At 39.5% G+C, this 18,252-nt stretch overlaps 1 protein-coding gene across 1 annotated transcript in view; it reads left to right on the forward strand.

The window, feature by feature from the left end:
* slit3 (slit homolog 3 (Drosophila)) overlaps positions 1 to 18,252 on the forward strand; it is a 224,590-nt gene that overhangs the window by 143,882 nt on the left and 62,456 nt on the right. The window contains exons 7-9 of the mRNA XM_063876692.1: positions 12,444 to 12,515; positions 16,049 to 16,212; positions 17,478 to 17,622. Coding sequence (XP_063732762.1) covers positions 12,444 to 12,515; positions 16,049 to 16,212; positions 17,478 to 17,622 — 381 coding nt within the window. The remainder of the gene's footprint in view (positions 1 to 12,443; positions 12,516 to 16,048; positions 16,213 to 17,477; positions 17,623 to 18,252) is intronic.

Consider the following 18,252-nt stretch of genomic DNA (forward strand, 5'->3'; position numbering starts at 1 on the left):
AGAAATCAGACATTATCATAACACCTATAGAAGTGGTTGTGAGCCAAAAACTAAATTCTTCTGGGTCATTATTATAAGTTAGTCTGACTATTGATCATAGCACCATTTTAAAGCTTAAAAAGCATATATGCTTAACTGTCGAAGTCTAAATGAAATATTGAATACTGTCAGACTTTAAAGCCATATTTAACCTCTGCTGGCAAACAGCCTACCTTTCTGCTGGTGTAAAAATATGACATGTGGGACGGTCAGAAGTCACTGCAAAAATGTCCACTAAACTGAAATAAATAGAAAAATTCAGACACTAAAAATGTTACCCGGACAGGCAGAAACTGAAGGTGTGTCAAAGGGAGACAGATAGTGAGAGGAAAGGCAAGTTGGTTATAGAGGTAAGAGAAGAAAAGAGAGAACTCAAACCGCCATTACATGAAATGTCCAGACATGACACACACACACACACACACACACACCAGGGGCCTGAGAAGCAGCACTCTAAAGAGCAGAGGAACAGCTGAATATTTTATGATCACTTTTCTCCATGAAGCAACGGTTTCTGGGCGAGGATGTATCACCTAGAGAGGGAGAGAGTGAAAGACAAGAAAGTGTGTGTGTGTGTTTGTGTATTTGTGTCCATCTGTGTGAGTGGAAGAGGGGTTTTGGCACACCAGCGACTGTCATAATTCATAAGGGGGGACAGACAGAGTTGCTCCGTGCACTGAGCTCCGCAAGGTGACTTTCACTCTGCCTGACACTCTCTCGTTCTCTCTCAAACACACACACACACACACACACACACACACACACACACACACACACATGCACACACACACACACACACACACACACACACACATTTTTTTTCAATCCTCTCTTCTTCTAACATGTCTTCTTTCTTGTCTTCTAGCCTCCCTGAAGACCTTTTCTTTTTCTCTCTTCAATCATTCTTTCTCTGCAGGATTTACCTTTGTTTTTGTCTTACTTCCCTCTTCTCTTGCCTATTAGTTTCCTCTCTTCTCCATCTCCTTCTATATTTTATTCCACTTTTTTTCCTTCCATCTTTGCCTCTTAGCACCATTCTAGTGTATTCACCCTTTGGCATACACCACATCCCTTTCCTCTTATAAATACAATGTCATGCATTGTTTTCCTCTACTCTAAACGTATGGAGTTACACTTCATCAAATCAAGGACAGTCAGCGATCATTCAAGTAAACAGACAGACCAAAAATAAGACAAGAGCATGAAGTAAAAGAATGACGTGCATCAAGCTTGTAAGCTTTAGGCATGTATTGTATTTCCACCCACTGAGCTGTTGACTTCCTCCCTTACTCCTCAAACTTTATTTTTCTGCCAGATGCCAAAACTTTTATGGCTGCAAGTTGAAAAAAAAAAACACACTTTAAAAAAGCAATTGGATGAGTTGGAAAGAAAAAGGAACTGAACAGCGAGTACTTTTTTAAGGCAATCATCCCAAGCACACATATAGACTGCCAAAAGTACTGTACTCAAAAAGGACATTGCTTATTTTTGGTAGGTTGTGCATACTACATGAGAAAAAAGCACCCTGTGAGATCCAGCATAACATTGTAATGCCACGTTAATACAAAATAAGCTTTTTAGTCACACAGAATTAATTAGAAAAACGTAACGCTGTATCAAATTAATTGTTTTGAAGCTTAACAATTGCATTTATATTTATATAAACTTGTATTTTTAATTATTCCTTAATTTCGCAATTTAAAACATTGATCAAAACCATACATGTATTGTTAACCCACAATACTGTCTCAAATCCTTTAAAAAAGATGTCCCTCTCCCTAAAGTATAATACATCTCTTTACATATAGCCCCTTTCTGCACAATATCTCAGCCCATTATCTTGTTAAAGCAGGAAATACATAAACTAGATATGAATGTTTTTCAAAATGTCGTTTCATTGTGACCTTTATGTGAACAGATATCTCTAGAAGAAGTCGGGTGTACTGGCCGGTGTCTTTTTCACTATAACTTCATTTCTTTAAAAGAAGTATACAATTGAATTAGTTTGTAAAGCAAGGCAAAACCAGACATGACCGTTGAGTTTTTAATAATGATTAGTGTAAATCCAAGGCATACTCTAGTATTTCAGTCATTACGTTAATTAAAAGAAAGAGATTTCCAATAGTTGTTTGTATTTCAGGGGTACAACACTTTTAATTAAACAATAGTTAGTGGGTATTGTAAACTCGTGTGTGTGTGTGTGTGTGTGTGTGTGTGTGTGTGTGTGTGTGTGTGTGTGTGTGTGTGTGTGTGTGTGTGTGTGTGTCAAGGCCCCCCCCCCCATGTCAGATTATCCCCGGCGCCCCCAATAATGATTGCGCTCCTGTGGTCGGGTCCTGCATCCAGATCTGTCTTATATCCCTGACGAGTGGGCGCTAGATCGAAGCCCCTGAAATGAACCTTTCTTGAACCAAAAGTTTGGTAGTACAAAAGCTGATGTGTGTGTGTGTGTGTGTGTGTGTGTTTTGTTCTGTAAAGCTTTCTGAAAAAGTGAAATGTGCTTTAAGTGGATGCATAATCGACCACAGCTTGTTGCAAGTGTGTGTGTGTGTGTGTGTGTGTGTGTGTGTGTGTGTGTGTGTGTGTGTGTGTGTGTGTGTGTGTGTGTGTGTGTGTGTGTGTGTGTGTGTGTGTGTGTGTGTGTGTGTGTGTGTGTGTGTGTGTGTGTGTGTGTGTGTGTGTGTGTGTGTGTGTGTGTGTGTGTGTACTCAAAGAGGGGTCAAAGAAGAACAGAGGAGTGGAGCTTTTCTGCTGTTCAGTGATTTTGGTTTGGCTGGCCTTTTGGCCTCTGCTCGAGTCAACGGGCCCAGCAGAGCCATCACACACTGGTGCAACAACCGGCGCCCAGCGAAGAAGGAGGGTCTGACCTGAGAGAAAAAGGCAAGAGGGGGTATAGGAAAAGGCTAGAAAGACAGAAGAATTATGAATTACTTCAGTTTAAGAGAGTAAGAGACAATAGCAGGCAGGAACATTTAAATATATGTGCACATTTTGTTGGGAGGTAGGTTGATGGGGAAGGACGGTAAAGAGAAATGGAAAAAGTAAAGTGCAACGTAATTGCTGTCCTCAAAATAATGACAGCGGTTTTATATGTTTTGTTTGGGATTTAGAGAAAGAAATAAAGAGGGCGAATAGGGTTGACATGACGTGTCAAAAGAGCAGGTCCAGAAACTGAGATAAAGAGAAACTGTGACCGCTAGTTGTTTCCATTGGAATAATGATGGTGGTTTCATCAAGCCTTTTCCAGTTTAACATAGAAACTGGAGGAAGTATCTTCAAAAGTTTGACTATGCTAGAAGGGAGGGGTTGTTAACAAACCTAAACACAGGTACGGCATTCAGTCTGCAGCAGCAGCAGCAGATTCACACAGAGATGGGGAATTGTAACAAAGCTTTTTGCAGAGGTGGGAATAGCGTCAGATATCAGAAGAACTCGGTGCCAGCAGTCTGACCCGCTCACAATAAATCACATCCCACTGGGTGGCAGGACAGGAAAAAGGAGGAGAAATGGTGATGAGGGCGAGGAGGAGGAGGAGATGAGAAGCGATTTAAGGAGAAAATAAAGTAGGGTTGAAGTCAATTCAGAAAAGATGATAAGGGAGCAAAAAGGAGAAAGGGAGGCAATCTGCAATCTAATTTGTGCCCGTTTAAGGTGTAATGGTCTCATTTGGATTTGCATCTCTCTTTCTGCCTGTTCACCCCCTCCCCATATTATTAGTCTCTTCCTCTTTTTCTCTGCCGTCTCCCTTGCTTCTCCATGTCTTGCTTGCAGAATTTCATTTAGAAAACCCTCAAAGCATTTGTTTCCCATCAGAATACAAGGCTGACATTTTGTGAAAAACCTGTAAGCAAGAGCCTGGCAATGTCTACTTCCACACATACACACACACACACACAGACACACACACACACACACACACACACACACACACACACACACACACACTTACTCATACATACATCCATTTCTCTCTTCATTCGCTCCCATTTCTCTCTCTCTTGCATACACAAACACACCAACAGCCTTTTTGCCAAACCACATGGATTTGTCCGATGATAATCATCCTATATCCTTGTTTTCTCAGTGTCACTTAATTAGATTAAAATCAACATCATCAGATTGTGGTTTTAGGGGCAGTTTTTGTAACTTTAGCCCAATCCAGACTGTAATTTAGACCCCACTGGAAAAGCCCTGATTTCTCACAAATATACCTCTATATTCTTTTCATTTGTCACAACTCTTAGCCAAGAGCTTGGCATATTATTGGTTAGAGTTCCCTTCTTTTTCCATCAGGCAATCTGAAAAGCTTGCAGCGCTCAGCACCTACTGGTCTCAGTGTGAATAATAAGAACATCCATGTGTGAGTTAATTAAGGCAACGCCTTTTCTTGCTTCCATTTGAGCTGGGATATCTGCAGTGGAAACAGATTGAATTTTAAAATGTCAGGGTTTCTTCACACAATTCTTTTGTTTATTTGAAAGAAAATGGTAGGTTGTGTGTTGACTTTAAAATAACATTTCTGAGTTTAGACTCCCGCAAGATTTGGTGTGAAAATACCTTAACTACTAATTATATCAACCCCCTAGTGGCTTCTTTTTTTTTTGGTTAGAGTTGTAAACGGTTGAGCTTTCCCAGGGTGGTTTCCAACGGCAACACTTGGAAAATGTCAATTTTCTCAGAGGTGAGAGTAGTAAATTGCACGACTTTGGTTATGCAAACACTCAAGAGTTCATTAAACTAGCTCACTCACACCCAATCACATACACGCATACATATATGCAACAGCACAAATGGACATACACAAAAAAACAAAACACACTCACGCGATTTAACCCCAGACTGCCAGGGTAAAGCAGTAAAGCATGCATTAAACCCCGTGGGAAAGTTCAAATATGAGACAATTCAACCACAAAAACCTCTTAACTCTTATACCTAAAGGCACTTAAAGCCTGTTTGCAGACCTCATGGCGCTTTAGAGGTCCATGTTAAAGTCAACAGGATCAAAAATCACTTCAATTTACAAGCTCCTGGTCTAAAGAGACACTCACTGAGAAAGAGAAAAAGCATTTGTACACATATCCGGATCTCTCTCTGTTTCTCTCTGAACTCACAAACATATACATTTGATATACACTTATAAAGACTCTTTTCATTCACACAGATACATCCTTGTTTGTCTTTGCCCATTGAATTTACTGGGCTTCACACACAAGTGAATATAGCACACAACCACGCATAGAACTGACACACCTGCGTATAAAGAAGGCGAGCATCGGGTTCATTGAGAAGGAAAACAGACTCCAGCCTTACAAATACACTCACCTTCATATTTATCTTAAGAGCCACCTATAGACAGATATCTTCCCTCCCCCATCTCTCTCATGGAGAAGGAGTGAGTAGAAAGACTGAAGAGCGGCAAATTTAGCGAGGCTGTCTTTCTCCACACTGAGCGGGTAAATGGTGCGTGTGAAAGGGTTAAACAAATGAGTCATTGAAGGAGTGAAGTGTCCGTGCGTTTCCCTTTTGCCTCCACTGCTGGAGCTGTAATGAGGCATCCGGGAAGATGCTGAGGGCTCTTCACACAACTCATAAAGGGTCTTTTAGGGCTTTCGATAGTCGGCCCCTTTTCAGTGTCTGTGTGGGAAAAGCTCTCCCAGAAAAATAAGTTCTTGTTAGAACTCAAGGCAAAAAAAACAACTGCAGCGAGACATAGTACTATGTGTAGTTTCAAGGACATACAATTGGTGTTATTATGAACAACGAAGAGTAATAATATTTGTTTAATTGATGAGAAAACTGGAAACCTTTAACCCTGTCCGCAGAAGCAAAATCCCGCACGATCACTTCTAAAGCCCACCATTCGACGTCTGTATCTTGATTCTTTGAAGCTCTTTGGATTTATGGGGTTTATACTGTATGCTAGGGCACTTGTTCAACAACAATTCAGGAAGTAACTTCCTCTCTTTCAGTCTTTGTGCTAAGCTAACTGCTTTATACTTACTCTGTGCAGTAGTAACTTTTTAAATGGCACTTTCATTATTTCAATTCTAAGGCCCTGACATTTTAGTTTAAACAAAAATATGTCCAAAGTGTGCCTAAGATTAGTTTTAACTAAAGGATCAAACTGATTTCTTTAGCCCATGGAGGCAAACCCACTCAAAATGAATTGATTTTGCAGAAAATGGTTACTATTTGGAATGCTGATGCAACCAGGACTTAATCCTTTTTCCCAGGACAGCTGCCAGTTTTCTAACCAGTTAGGTAGGTAATTGCCTAACCTGGCATCCGTGACAATGAGTCACGTAAATCAATGAAGACCCCTCACACATGTACGGATGTTAGAGGAACTGGCGCTGGTATGCAAGAGTTTCTTGCAGAGAAGCTCCCGGGTTGATCCGAGACAATTTATCACAGAGGCAGTATGGTATTCCTTTAAAGAGACCATGATAAAAACATTGTGCGTTTCTGGAATCCTTGTCTTGTATTTGATTTCTATATAATGTTTGCAATTATTAGAGGCAGTCTGATCAATCGTAACAACAATGAAGTTGTAAGTACGGTCATAAAATTGCTTTGTTGTGCTTTCAACCTGTGCTTTCATTCCCACAATGGAGTATTGATCGCAGATTTTAGAGTAGGGCCAAACGCACCAGAAGGCTTTTACCCAGGAGGTCTTTCTGAAATAAGGCATCAGGTCTTGGAAATAGTATAATTCAAATATTCCAAGATGATGGTAGAACATTTTAATAAATAATGGTGTTTTATTACCCTTGAAGAATGCAGTTTTTCAGTCATCGGTAAATTCAGTTCTAACTCATGCCCAACGGGAGAATAATATACCCTTTCACATTTATCCTGAACTGTTTGACACACTGTTGCACAACCACTTCTGCGGTGTGAGTATAATCAGAATAAATCTACAATAAAAGTACTGAACACTAAAATTACAAGTCGATGCTGCTACATTTTATGACGCGTTTTACATCGTGTTTGGTAATTCAGTCATCAGAGCTGTCCCTTTACTCCTTTTTCACAAGACCAGAACGAATGTTAGTGATTATAAAAGAGAATAATCGTATTGAACGTGAAGTCAATATTGTTTGTAATCACAGCCATAAAGATACATTGTTGTGTTGTGTTTTAGTGGCGGTAGTAATTCAGACATTCTGTCAAGTGTATCGATCTGTGTCTGTTAAGGCTGATTGAGCATAATAGAGACTAATAGAAAATGCACTTTATTACACGCATAGACTCACAGAATAAAAGCTCAGACTCTGTGGAGCCAGACATAAATAGACACAAGTAAACCAGAAAAACATAACTAACATGTTGGGTTTACATTTAGCTCACTTAATGGAATTTGAACAGGAATAATACATTTAAAGGACATTTTTATGAAACAATTCACCTTACGGTTAGCATATCAAGGATGCCTTGTGCCGACTTAACTTCATGGTATTGTCAGACGGAAAACACTCAGACACTTTGTATGTAAAAGGAAGTTATGACCTCTACTTTAAGGTGGCTGGATTTTGCTGAGCATGTGGAATATTGCTTTTAAAAACAAAAACTGTCATCTTGACCCACAAAAAGCTCACTGTGGACACTACGGTAGCCACGTTGTATGTCTGCATAAATTCCCAATGTTTTCTGGCATATGGGACAGATTGGATATGCAATATACAATAAAACATATATTTCATCTAATATATTTTACAGGAAAAATGCATGTGATTGGGTATTTATTTCTGTATTTTTTCCCAGTCAAAGTAGTTTTAAGTATTTATTTATTATTTAAGGTATTTTTCATGCCTGGCTTCGTATCTAGAATCTTAAAAGTATAGCTGAAGGTGTTTAGACCTCTGCAAATAGCCCGTTAATCTTGTGTACGTGTGTGTTTTTGTGTATGAGGGAGGAAATATTGACGAGTAAGGCTTTGACCTTAGTGTGTAGTCTGCAGCAAAGACACATACGATAATATCCCTCGCCCTCCATCTAACACACATACACACAAGTGAAACAAACACAAGCACGCAAAAACACAAGCGATAGCTTCTCCCTGGTGGGTTGCTTCTAAATAGTCTCCTCCATCACTGACTGCAGAGGCCCATTTACTGCAACAGTGGGACCACTGCATCGCAAAAAAGCATGCATGCAGACACACGCAAGCACTGTACATGCTGACTCAAGAATACACACATATGGTCATATATACCCACACACACACACATTCAGGGATCATGGATCTGTCCTGCAATAGCACTGCAGTGGTCACTGCAGCCTATCTCAAATTAAAAAGAAGAAATTGAGCTGAATAGGCATTTTGTAATAGAAACGTTGTGTGTCGCAAACAGTGTTGGAGTAGCCCTTGAGCTCTGTTTTACTGTGACTGCAAAAACAAAATGTGTTTTTTTTGCTCCACAGGGCTTTTCTCAAATAATTAATCTGCAGGGCAGCAAGCCTCAAGTGAAATGTAAATGTGAGCTTTGTGGCTATATCTGTGTTCAAATCTAACCATATCATAGTAAAACAAAAACACTTACCATCTTCAAATAACTGATAATAAATGCAAGATTGTAAAAAACAGATACTGGATCCCCTTTAAGAGAAACCGACTGATGATTGTTTCTTAGATTGCCTTAATACTCATGAAGACAAAAGTCTGAATAATAATAATGATGCAAATCAGACATCTGAGTGTCTTTGACCAGCTTATTTAGTGTATAAATCATGTATCTCTAACTCCCACAACTTCAGAATATGTAGCAACATTACTTATATAAGACTTTGAAGACAAAATAAGTTGTTTCACTCCAAGCATAATGTCACCTGGGAACACAGAAAGCTGAAACACATTTACAAATGGGACCGCAGCTGCATAGCCAAAAATCCATTTTTCACCTTGTGATTTTGTGGTGGATGTGCAGTATGTGTTGGGATCTGTTAAGGCTGCAGGATTATAAAGTTTAGACAGGCAGAAGGTGGGCTGCGGTGGAAAGTCCCCGTCAGACTGATCAGATACTTTAGACTGTAAAACCAAAGACTTGACTGTAGTAAATGTTGTATAGAAATACACAGGTGTGCAGTACTCAGGCCATTTCTCTGTAGCTTGAATGACTTAGTGTCAGTGCTTATCACACCATAAAAATGAGAAATGTTTTGATTGCAAAACATTATATTATTTTTTAAGACGACAGCACATTTTAGTGACGTATTCAAGCTAGTTCAATTTAGTTTGCAATTTCACAAAAAAAAGCAAACTGTATCACTTTCAAGAAGTTTGTTGAGGCGCTTTCGCATTTAATAAACGGTTAACTTCCTGCAACAATTCCCCCTTCGCCAAAATGCACATATTTTTTTACAATCACTTCAAATCCAATAGCATCAAATATGTTTTAAGAATGCAGCCATGGCCAGAGGCTGTGTAAAATAAGCTGGGAAAAAACGACCACAATATAAAACATAGTTGCGGACTTCTAAATGATGTTTTTAGTGTTTATCCTGGCTTAAGTCAGTCCAGTCGCTACTTTATTAAGGTAGAGAGATGTGGACTGGGGTTGAACAGAGTGAGTGGGAGAATAACTGACGGGGAAATTGCACAGGGAAATTATTGTTATTTCACAATTAAATTATATATACTGGGTGGAATCACCTCTGACAGGGCTGACCATAGCAGCACTCCTAATGTGTGTGTGTGAGTGTGTGTATGTGAGATTGAGTGTGAAACTGTATCCGTGTACCAAGGCCACTGAGGCTTTACTGGCAGCGAGGGGAATGTAGAAAGAGAATCGGAAGGAGAGAGAATTAAAGAGAAAGAGAAGTAGTAACATCAACAGAGTGAAGCAAAAACAGACTATTTTAAGGCTGAGTGGGTGTTAGTAAAAACACACCAAACCCCCGGTAATGAACCGTTTTTGAACAGTTGTGACGACAGTGCGTAAAACAAACCATCCTTGATTTTTTCGGCGAAATCCAAAACCTCCCCGTGGTCACACTGTGTGTTTAGGCACAAACATTGTGCAGATGCTGTTAAAACACAAATCCTCTCATCTTGAATTTGGACCATTTTTCAGAGGGAAAGACAACCTTGTCCTTGTCTGAAAGCATTAAAAACACATTGTCAAACGTCAAAATGAATGGGTTTCAGTCATAAGAAATGAGCGCTCAGTCTTCATTCGTCCTGAAACAACGACTCTTTGAACACGCAGGTTTCGGGTGGTACCTAAAGTAAACCAGCCCTATTTTATATCCAGAAAAATTAATGATCCATGAAACTTGGGAAAAAACAAAGCACAGCGTTGCACCGGCTCGTGTTGATGTTGGCTCCCAAAAACCACCAGAAAAATAATACTGTAGTATAAATTTAAGAAATCTCTGGATTTGAATGTAACAAGGATCCCTCTCTTACTCACGTCTTCATGGTTGACTTTTTCCAATAAAAATCTGACATTATGCCATTTTGTCAGCAACACAAGTTATAATGAGAGGTCATCATTTTTTGCTATTTATTGTGTATTTCTGCCCAAATCAATATGGAAATATAAACAGAACTAATAATACAAAGATCTGTCTGAAAACAATTTTAAGGAATACCATTAACATCCAGTCTATTTATTATTATGTATTGTTAACTGGCCAACTGGCTCAAGATTGATCACTTGTTGGCATTTTCTCAGAATGTTTTAGCTTTTCTTTTTAATTCTCGAAGCAAATTCTGATGTGTAAATGTTTCAAAGGACCTTGATTTAAGTAACGCTGCTCTTTCTTTTTAACATCTAAGATTTTATGGTAAAAATCCAAACACAAAACAAAAGACTGAGCCATATTTCTGGTATTTATAACAACTTAAGTCCTCTGTATGTAATTTGTATGTCTTGTGTTTTGTTTCTTTATGCACTGCTCCAGTCATAAGGGACCTGCTTGTGATCCAATATATCTCCCCCACCCCTCGAGTGTTTTGTATATACAGCCTTACCAGCCTGTACAAGTCCGTCAATGCAATATGATCCCCCCTGTGGATTGTTTTGATGGAAAAGCCTTTTCTGCATTTTTTTTTTTCATTTCTGTCTCCATTTCTGTACATGAAAATCACAGAGAATCAATAGGTGTAGAATTTCTCCCACACACAGAGAGGGATTGCTTGTGTGTGTATGTGTTTGGTTGTAATGACAGTCAACCTTGTTTTTCATTCCACTTTAGGTCGATACTACATATGAGACCGAGTGTAGTTTATGAGAGAGCTAATGGTCAGAGACAGCAGTGACCTGCTTATGAGTTAGAGATGGAAGAAGCATCAAGGGTGTTTGTTCACGTGTGTGTGTCTGTGAGTGTGTGTGTGCTAGTGCATCAATAAATTATGAGATAAAACTCTATGTGATGACTTGGCACGATAGCGGCACCCTGAACAGAAGGTCAGAATTTGCAGACGCAGTGTGTTGCAGTTTTCATGATGTTTGGAATTGTACCATCAATGTTTTCACGATTTCAATTCAAATGAAGTCAAATTTATTTATACAACCCAGAATAAAAAAAACATGTGTCTTATTTGGTTTGCAAAACCCCTATATCCTCAGCCCTCAAGAACATTTCTACATAACCAACTTTGGATAGGCAAGAAAAATGCAATCCCTTTTCCATTAATTAAAATTTCAAAATGCTCTTCGATTAAACCAAATTACTAAACTAAATAATTCATGACATCCACAGGAGTCAATTTTAACACTGGCAAACCACTGAATTTAACCATGAAAAGCCATCACATGGAGCCTTTAATAGCTATATGTTTTTGAATCATTTTTAAATAGTTTTTCTTACATCAGTTATAATCAATATAAAATCGTACTTCAACAGACCTGTGGTTTCCAATCCGTTTGACTTGTGTCCTCTTAGACAAAGCTATATCTAAATTATTTGATGTTGGGTTGAATATATGGTATAATTGTCCTACGAATAGTTTTACTTTCTCAAACTGTTTAATTTGTGTAATTTTCCAGAACTATAATGGATAAAACTATCCCGTATTTCACAAAATAATATTATAGAAAACTCTGAGAAAACATGGTCTTGTTTAGCAGAATATATCTTTGAGTCTTTTCTGTCAGCCACCTCAGAATCCCTCCAAACTCATTTTGTGACCCTTTGGAGAAAACCACCACCATAGACAATGTTTTTTATAAACATTGTTATTCGACTTTTACTTTCAAACTAAAATCCCCAAACTTGGATATTTGAGAGGGTCAGGGAAAAGGTGACGGGAACTCAAACCTGTATTCTGGATAGAATTTAATTTAACTTGCGTCAGAGTTTAGACCGCAGAACGAAAAGTGGCACCGAGTTTTTATTTTTCTAACAATCTTTTTTTCTCTTTTCTCCCCCCTGTTCCCTCTCTCTGTTCCTCTGTACAGCACTCTCAACAACAACAACATCACCCTCATCCCCCTCTCCAGCTTCAACCACATGCCCAAGCTGCGGACTCTGTGAGTATACACAATCACACACACAAACACACACACACAAAACTTCTAAGATATACCACAAATGATCACACACACACTGTTCATAACACATACACAGAGGTATATTAATGTCTACTTCTAACTAAGTGACATGCACTGTGAACACACAACTACACCACAAACACACACTATACGGCTCCAGTCTATGTCTGATGTCCATAATAAGAGACCACTTCATCGATTGTTTCATGACTGTGAATAATCATGTGGTCATTACACACTCACACACCCTTAAAGACACACACAAAGTTGGATAGAGCGACAAATATGCTCACACACTTGAGTGATTGTAGCCTCATTAATGTCACAGGAAAGGCTTGTTAGGCTCGATAGATCAATCTGCTTTGATTCATTAGAAGAAACCTCAGATGTTACTGATGTGATCACACACACACACACACACGGTCGTTATCCAACAAGAATGCCAGGCGAATTTACTTTCTGATTGATTATAAGGCGAGTTTGATCTGTGTATATACATACGTGTCTTTTTTTTGTTGCTGTATTTAGTTGAGATCTTACAGTTGCCAGAGTGATGGCACGACATCTCAAGACGGGCTACCCATAATCCCGTGGGACTGTCTCAGAGCTAGACCATTTGTTGCATTCCTGCTGGCCACACTGGGGTTGAATTCTGCCAAACCAGCACGCATAGAAAGGGATTTCCTCCCCAAAATCCCATTTTTACGAGGCCCTGGTGTGGTCACTCAACCCTACTTAACATTCAGAAATGGGGATTTCTAAATACAAGCAGAAATCAATTTATCTTTTACGACCATTTGCTCTGTTCAACTTTTAAACAGCAGCATGCTTCAACAGCCCATCACACAGCATGGTTTCCATATGTCCCGCAATTCTAGTGGCACTATGGCTGGAAATCCGTTTTTTTAAATTGGATTCAGGCAGCAGCGGAGTGACGCAGTGGCCAGCAGATTGAGAACAGAGTTACCCAAATCTTTTAATCAAAGCCCTTATCTGCTTCTGTTTTCTGTCAATACTGAGGGGCTGTCTCTTCCCATTTTCTCTCCTCTCCCTTCCTATGCTTGCATCACATCTCTCATTTCTTCCCTGATTTTCATCCTTAATTTTCCATATCTTCCCCGTTTACTCCACCCTTTATCTTCTTTTCTTCCTCTCCTATTTTGAATCCATCGTGGCAGATTTGTATTGTCCTTACTCCTACAATCATCTCTTTTTGTTGCTTTTTCTTTCACTCCTACCTTCTGTCCCTCCTTTCTTCTTTTATGCCGCTTCCTCCTCCTTTTTCGTTTTTGTCCTCTTCCCCATCTCGTTTAAGCTCAGTGATCATCTCTCAGTTCATCCTCCTCCTCTTTGTCTGTTCTGCTTCACTAACTTTTTTCATGACCTCCCCCTCCTCCTCCTCCCTTTTCTTCCCCTTCTGTATTAAATGGTCTGTCTTTTCTTTTTGCTGCACTCACTGATCTCAGTATTGAATTTGCTGCTTTTATAAAAACAACTCATTCAATCAAATGTTAAGAGGTGTCCCTAATCTGATTGGTGGGGGATTTTGACGTGTGTGTGTGTGTGTGTGTGTGTGTGTGTGTGTGTGTGTGTGTGTGTGTGTGTGTGTGTGTGTGTGTGTGTGTGTGTGTGTGTGTGTGTGTGTGTGTGTGTGTGTGTGTGTGGAAACTTCTGCATTACCTCCCTAGCCACATTATTTTGTGATTTCTCCAGACTTTAGCTTTTTCTCTCTTTTCTCTCTCTCTTTATTATTTAATCTATCTATATGCCCTTCTTTTACTCTTTTTGTCTGCAGAGTCCATCAATTATATTACCTTTAATGAGATCTCCGCTGGGTGTCTGTTATTCAGATTAAAACCAATGAAAAGATTTGAAATCCCAAAGCTTCAACCAGTGTGTGTGCAAGTGTGTGTTTTTGTATGACTCACTGCACACTGCATGTCTAGTAGCTTGGCTTGTTACCCCTCCAAGGCAAATACTAAGAATACTAACACACACATTCACAGACCCTTAGTCACCCGCAACCAATAAGCCCAACTAATGCTATCACCGACTTGCAGCTACACTCAAATACAGTCCACACACACAGACGCACACACAAAGCACTTTATCCTTACCTCCCGCCTCTTCCCTTTCTCCCCTGTGTTTTAATCCTACTTGTCAGTAATTAAGGCTGAGCCAGGGGTGGGCTGGGACGTGGCTATCTCCATGCGGGGGTTTGACTATAAACTGGATTTATAATGGGAGAGCGGTATTAAAACCCACTGCCCCCGCTGCTAGCATCAATGAGCCCATCTCTGTTCCATAACAGGATTTGTCCTCTGCTTTATTACAAAGGGAGGCCTGTCTTCTGAAAGGCTAGATATCCCGGCTGGCATATAATACGCTGACAAGACATTCTGCTGTTCATCCGCCCTGCTTCTCCTCATGTCTCTTTCTATCCTCCTCTTTTTTTAAGGTGTCAAATCCAGTCAGTGCAGCCCGCAGAGAGTCTAGGCTCTGCGAAACATCACCTGATGAGTTCTATATTGAGTTGTACCATTTAATTAATGCCACAAGTGCAGTTTGAAAAGGCTATTAGTGAGATGTTACTTGAAATATAAATTGGCAATCGAGGTTCTCATCAGTACTTTAAATGATTCAGATGAGGGGATCACCTTTATCATTTAATTTTCTCGCACTGTTGCACTTTTATGCTGTATGAGCAAAGTCTAATGCAGTTTATGCATCAACAGTTCATCTAGGAAAAAAGTGTTATGCTTTGTTACATCTGTAAGTGTGAAAAATAGCTCTGCAGATAGTTTTTTTTCATATGTTAAAAAAACCCATCAGTGGCTCCTCTTTCGATAAACAGTGTGCACATTTCTCAGGATAATCAACAGATTTCTCCTTTAGCGTTTCACGTAAGATGATCCTAACGTACAGTAAGAGGTAGTTTTTGCTTGTTGTTGTCCCAAGCAACAGGGACATACAACAGTTATGAGAATAAATTACACATTTTCTCTGATTGCTACTTTTGTTATTCCATTTCTCTTTTTATTTTAGTTTTGTCTTTCATACTTGATTATTTGTTTCCACTTTCTTTGTGTCTGAATCTTTCCTGTACTCTACCTTTGTGCACCCCTCTTCTTCCTCTGTCTTTCTGAATAGATTTAGCCCTATGTGTCTCCCTTTAAAGGGAGTCATATTGTCACAGACCTTCGGGAAATGAGACTTGGGGATATTACTCTGTGTGTGTGTGTGTGTGTGTGTGTGTGTGTGTGTGTGTGTGTGTGTGTGTGTGTGTGTGTGTGTGTGTGTGTGTGTGTGTGTGTGTGTGTGTGTGTGTGTGTGTGTGTGTGTGTGTGTGTGTGTGTGTGTGTGTGTGTGTGTGTGTGTGTGTGTGTGTGTCACCACCAAATATGCGCCAACTCCAATACGCTTTTACTGAGCTAAACTAGACAGACTTTTCTCAAAATGCTCATTTTAGGATTTTTTCTTTTTCTTAATTCCACTTTCTCCATCTCTCTCAGGCGTCTGCACTCCAACAATCTCCACTGCGACTGTCACCTGTCCTGGCTCTCTGATTGGCTCAGAGCCAGACGGGGCTTGGCTCCCTTCACCCAATGCATGGCCCCCGCCAACATGAGGGGCCTCAACGTCCCAGATGTGCTGAAGAAGGATTTCATCTGCAATGGTAAGGCAGCATCAACAGACATACTGTACACATAATATTCTATTGAAATGTGACAGATCAAGAGTGAAGGACTCACTGCGGTAACTTACTTAGTGCTTGTTTTGGCAAGCAAAGTGATGGTGTGACTTTTTCTTAAGTCAAGGTGATATTAAAAGAAGATTGCTTTTAGTTTAACCTTACATTTTTCTCTTCGATAGGCTTAAGAATAAAACCCAGGAAATTCACTTTGAAGAAAAAAATGAGCTATGTTGCTTTTGCACAGCATCTATAATAGTTTTAATCGAGCCTCTATAGTAATGTTTTACCTATAACTATTCAGAAACACTAATATACATATATATGACATACAAACTGGATTCAAGTGGAAGTTCCCTTTTGGATTTGATGATGTTGGTAGAAGACACTCTTTGATTTAGAGTTCAACAACACAAGGGATGTATTAAACATAAAGGTCGTTATTACAGGCGGCATTGTTATCATCTATAGACAGTTCAGCATTGGGTTTATAGCACTGAAATAATTACACCATGTAGAGCGTGTAATCAGCTAAAAGGCCAGTATAAGAGCAGTAGTTTTATCAGCTGCAGATAGTATAGACGCTGTTTATAGGCCTCTGATTCAGCTCTCTTTTCTAATAGACTGTCAGGCCGTGCTCTCTTTATTAGCCTTTAGCCCTCTTTTTTTCCAACTACACGCTCCATGGCAGACCTCGTCTTGCGGCTCTTTTTTCCTTTCTGTCTCTCTAAACCACAACACCCTGTCTTCCTTTTACACTTTCTTAACTCAACCCCTACCTTTTTCATTCCTCTCCTTTCCTGATTTGTTCTACTTTTCTATTCCCTCTCCCTCCTCCTGTTTCTAATCTTTAAAACAAATCATTTTGTTTACAATCAATGATGTTTAGTACTCAAATTTAGTGCATAAGTTTAATGCCAAAAGACTGCATGATTCCCAAAAAGTATTCATGGCACTATGCAAATGCTTCTGAAACAACATGAAGATCAATATGGGACACTAAACTTCCACCCTGAGGCTTATCGCATTGAAAGAAACTTGCCAAAGGAGATACAAAACATCATAAAGAATAAAACAAAAGCTAAAATTTGATTGGAGAATTGATAGCACCGGTAGTAAAGTAAATGTAGCTGCAGGCAAGGAGTAACGTCCTATTGTTCTTCGTATATTCAGGAGTAGACTAAGAAAAGTGCTATTCAAACAAATCAAAGCAAATCTGTTTTATTTCAACTGTATATTGCTGTCAACAGGTCCAGCACAGACAGAGCTGAGGACTTGTGTTCCTCAGGTAGCCGTGTGTCCTCCCAGCTGCACCTGTAACAACAACATAGTGGACTGTCGACGTAAAGGCCTCACTGAAATACCAGCCAACCTCCCAGAAGGCATCGTGGAGATGTAAGAGTGCTTTATTTTACTTTCATGCTACGTGTGTCTACGTTGACTAATTTGCAATGCACAGTTTGCATATCATGGATTTTGCTCTCTTTAAATGTATGCTTCTCAATATCCCTAATCTACTTTCACAAATGTTGGACACCATCAGTATATTTACCTTGTGATTACCCATTTTAAACTAGATTCCTGCCAAAAACCTGTGCTTTTGGTGCAACAAAATCATGTGGTGATTAGCATTTTATCTCCTTGTTTTTATTAATTGAACACGACTTTTGTGTGTAAAAAAGGGGATGAGATTCTAGTCTACTGAGGGAGAAGTTCTGAATTATTCATAAGATTAAAAATAGATATAATGCAATGTGTAAGCCAGTATTTGAATAAAAATGTAAGATACTAAATCCATACATTCAACACACACACACACACACACACACACACACACACACACACACACACACACACACACACACACACACAGTTTGCAAACTGTGGTTTTTGCAATGGCTTCTTGTTTGAGACTGCAGCAGAACTCTTTCTTTTAAACACTCATACACTAACCTCCGCTTCCTCCCTCCCTCCTCCTTTGAGACTCTTACACACATTTAAACACGCACACACACACACACACCC

The sequence above is a fragment of the Eleginops maclovinus genome, chromosome 23, assembly GCF_036324505.1.
Source record: "Eleginops maclovinus isolate JMC-PN-2008 ecotype Puerto Natales chromosome 23, JC_Emac_rtc_rv5, whole genome shotgun sequence".
Classification (NCBI taxonomy): Eukaryota; Metazoa; Chordata; class Actinopteri; order Perciformes; family Eleginopidae; genus Eleginops; species Eleginops maclovinus.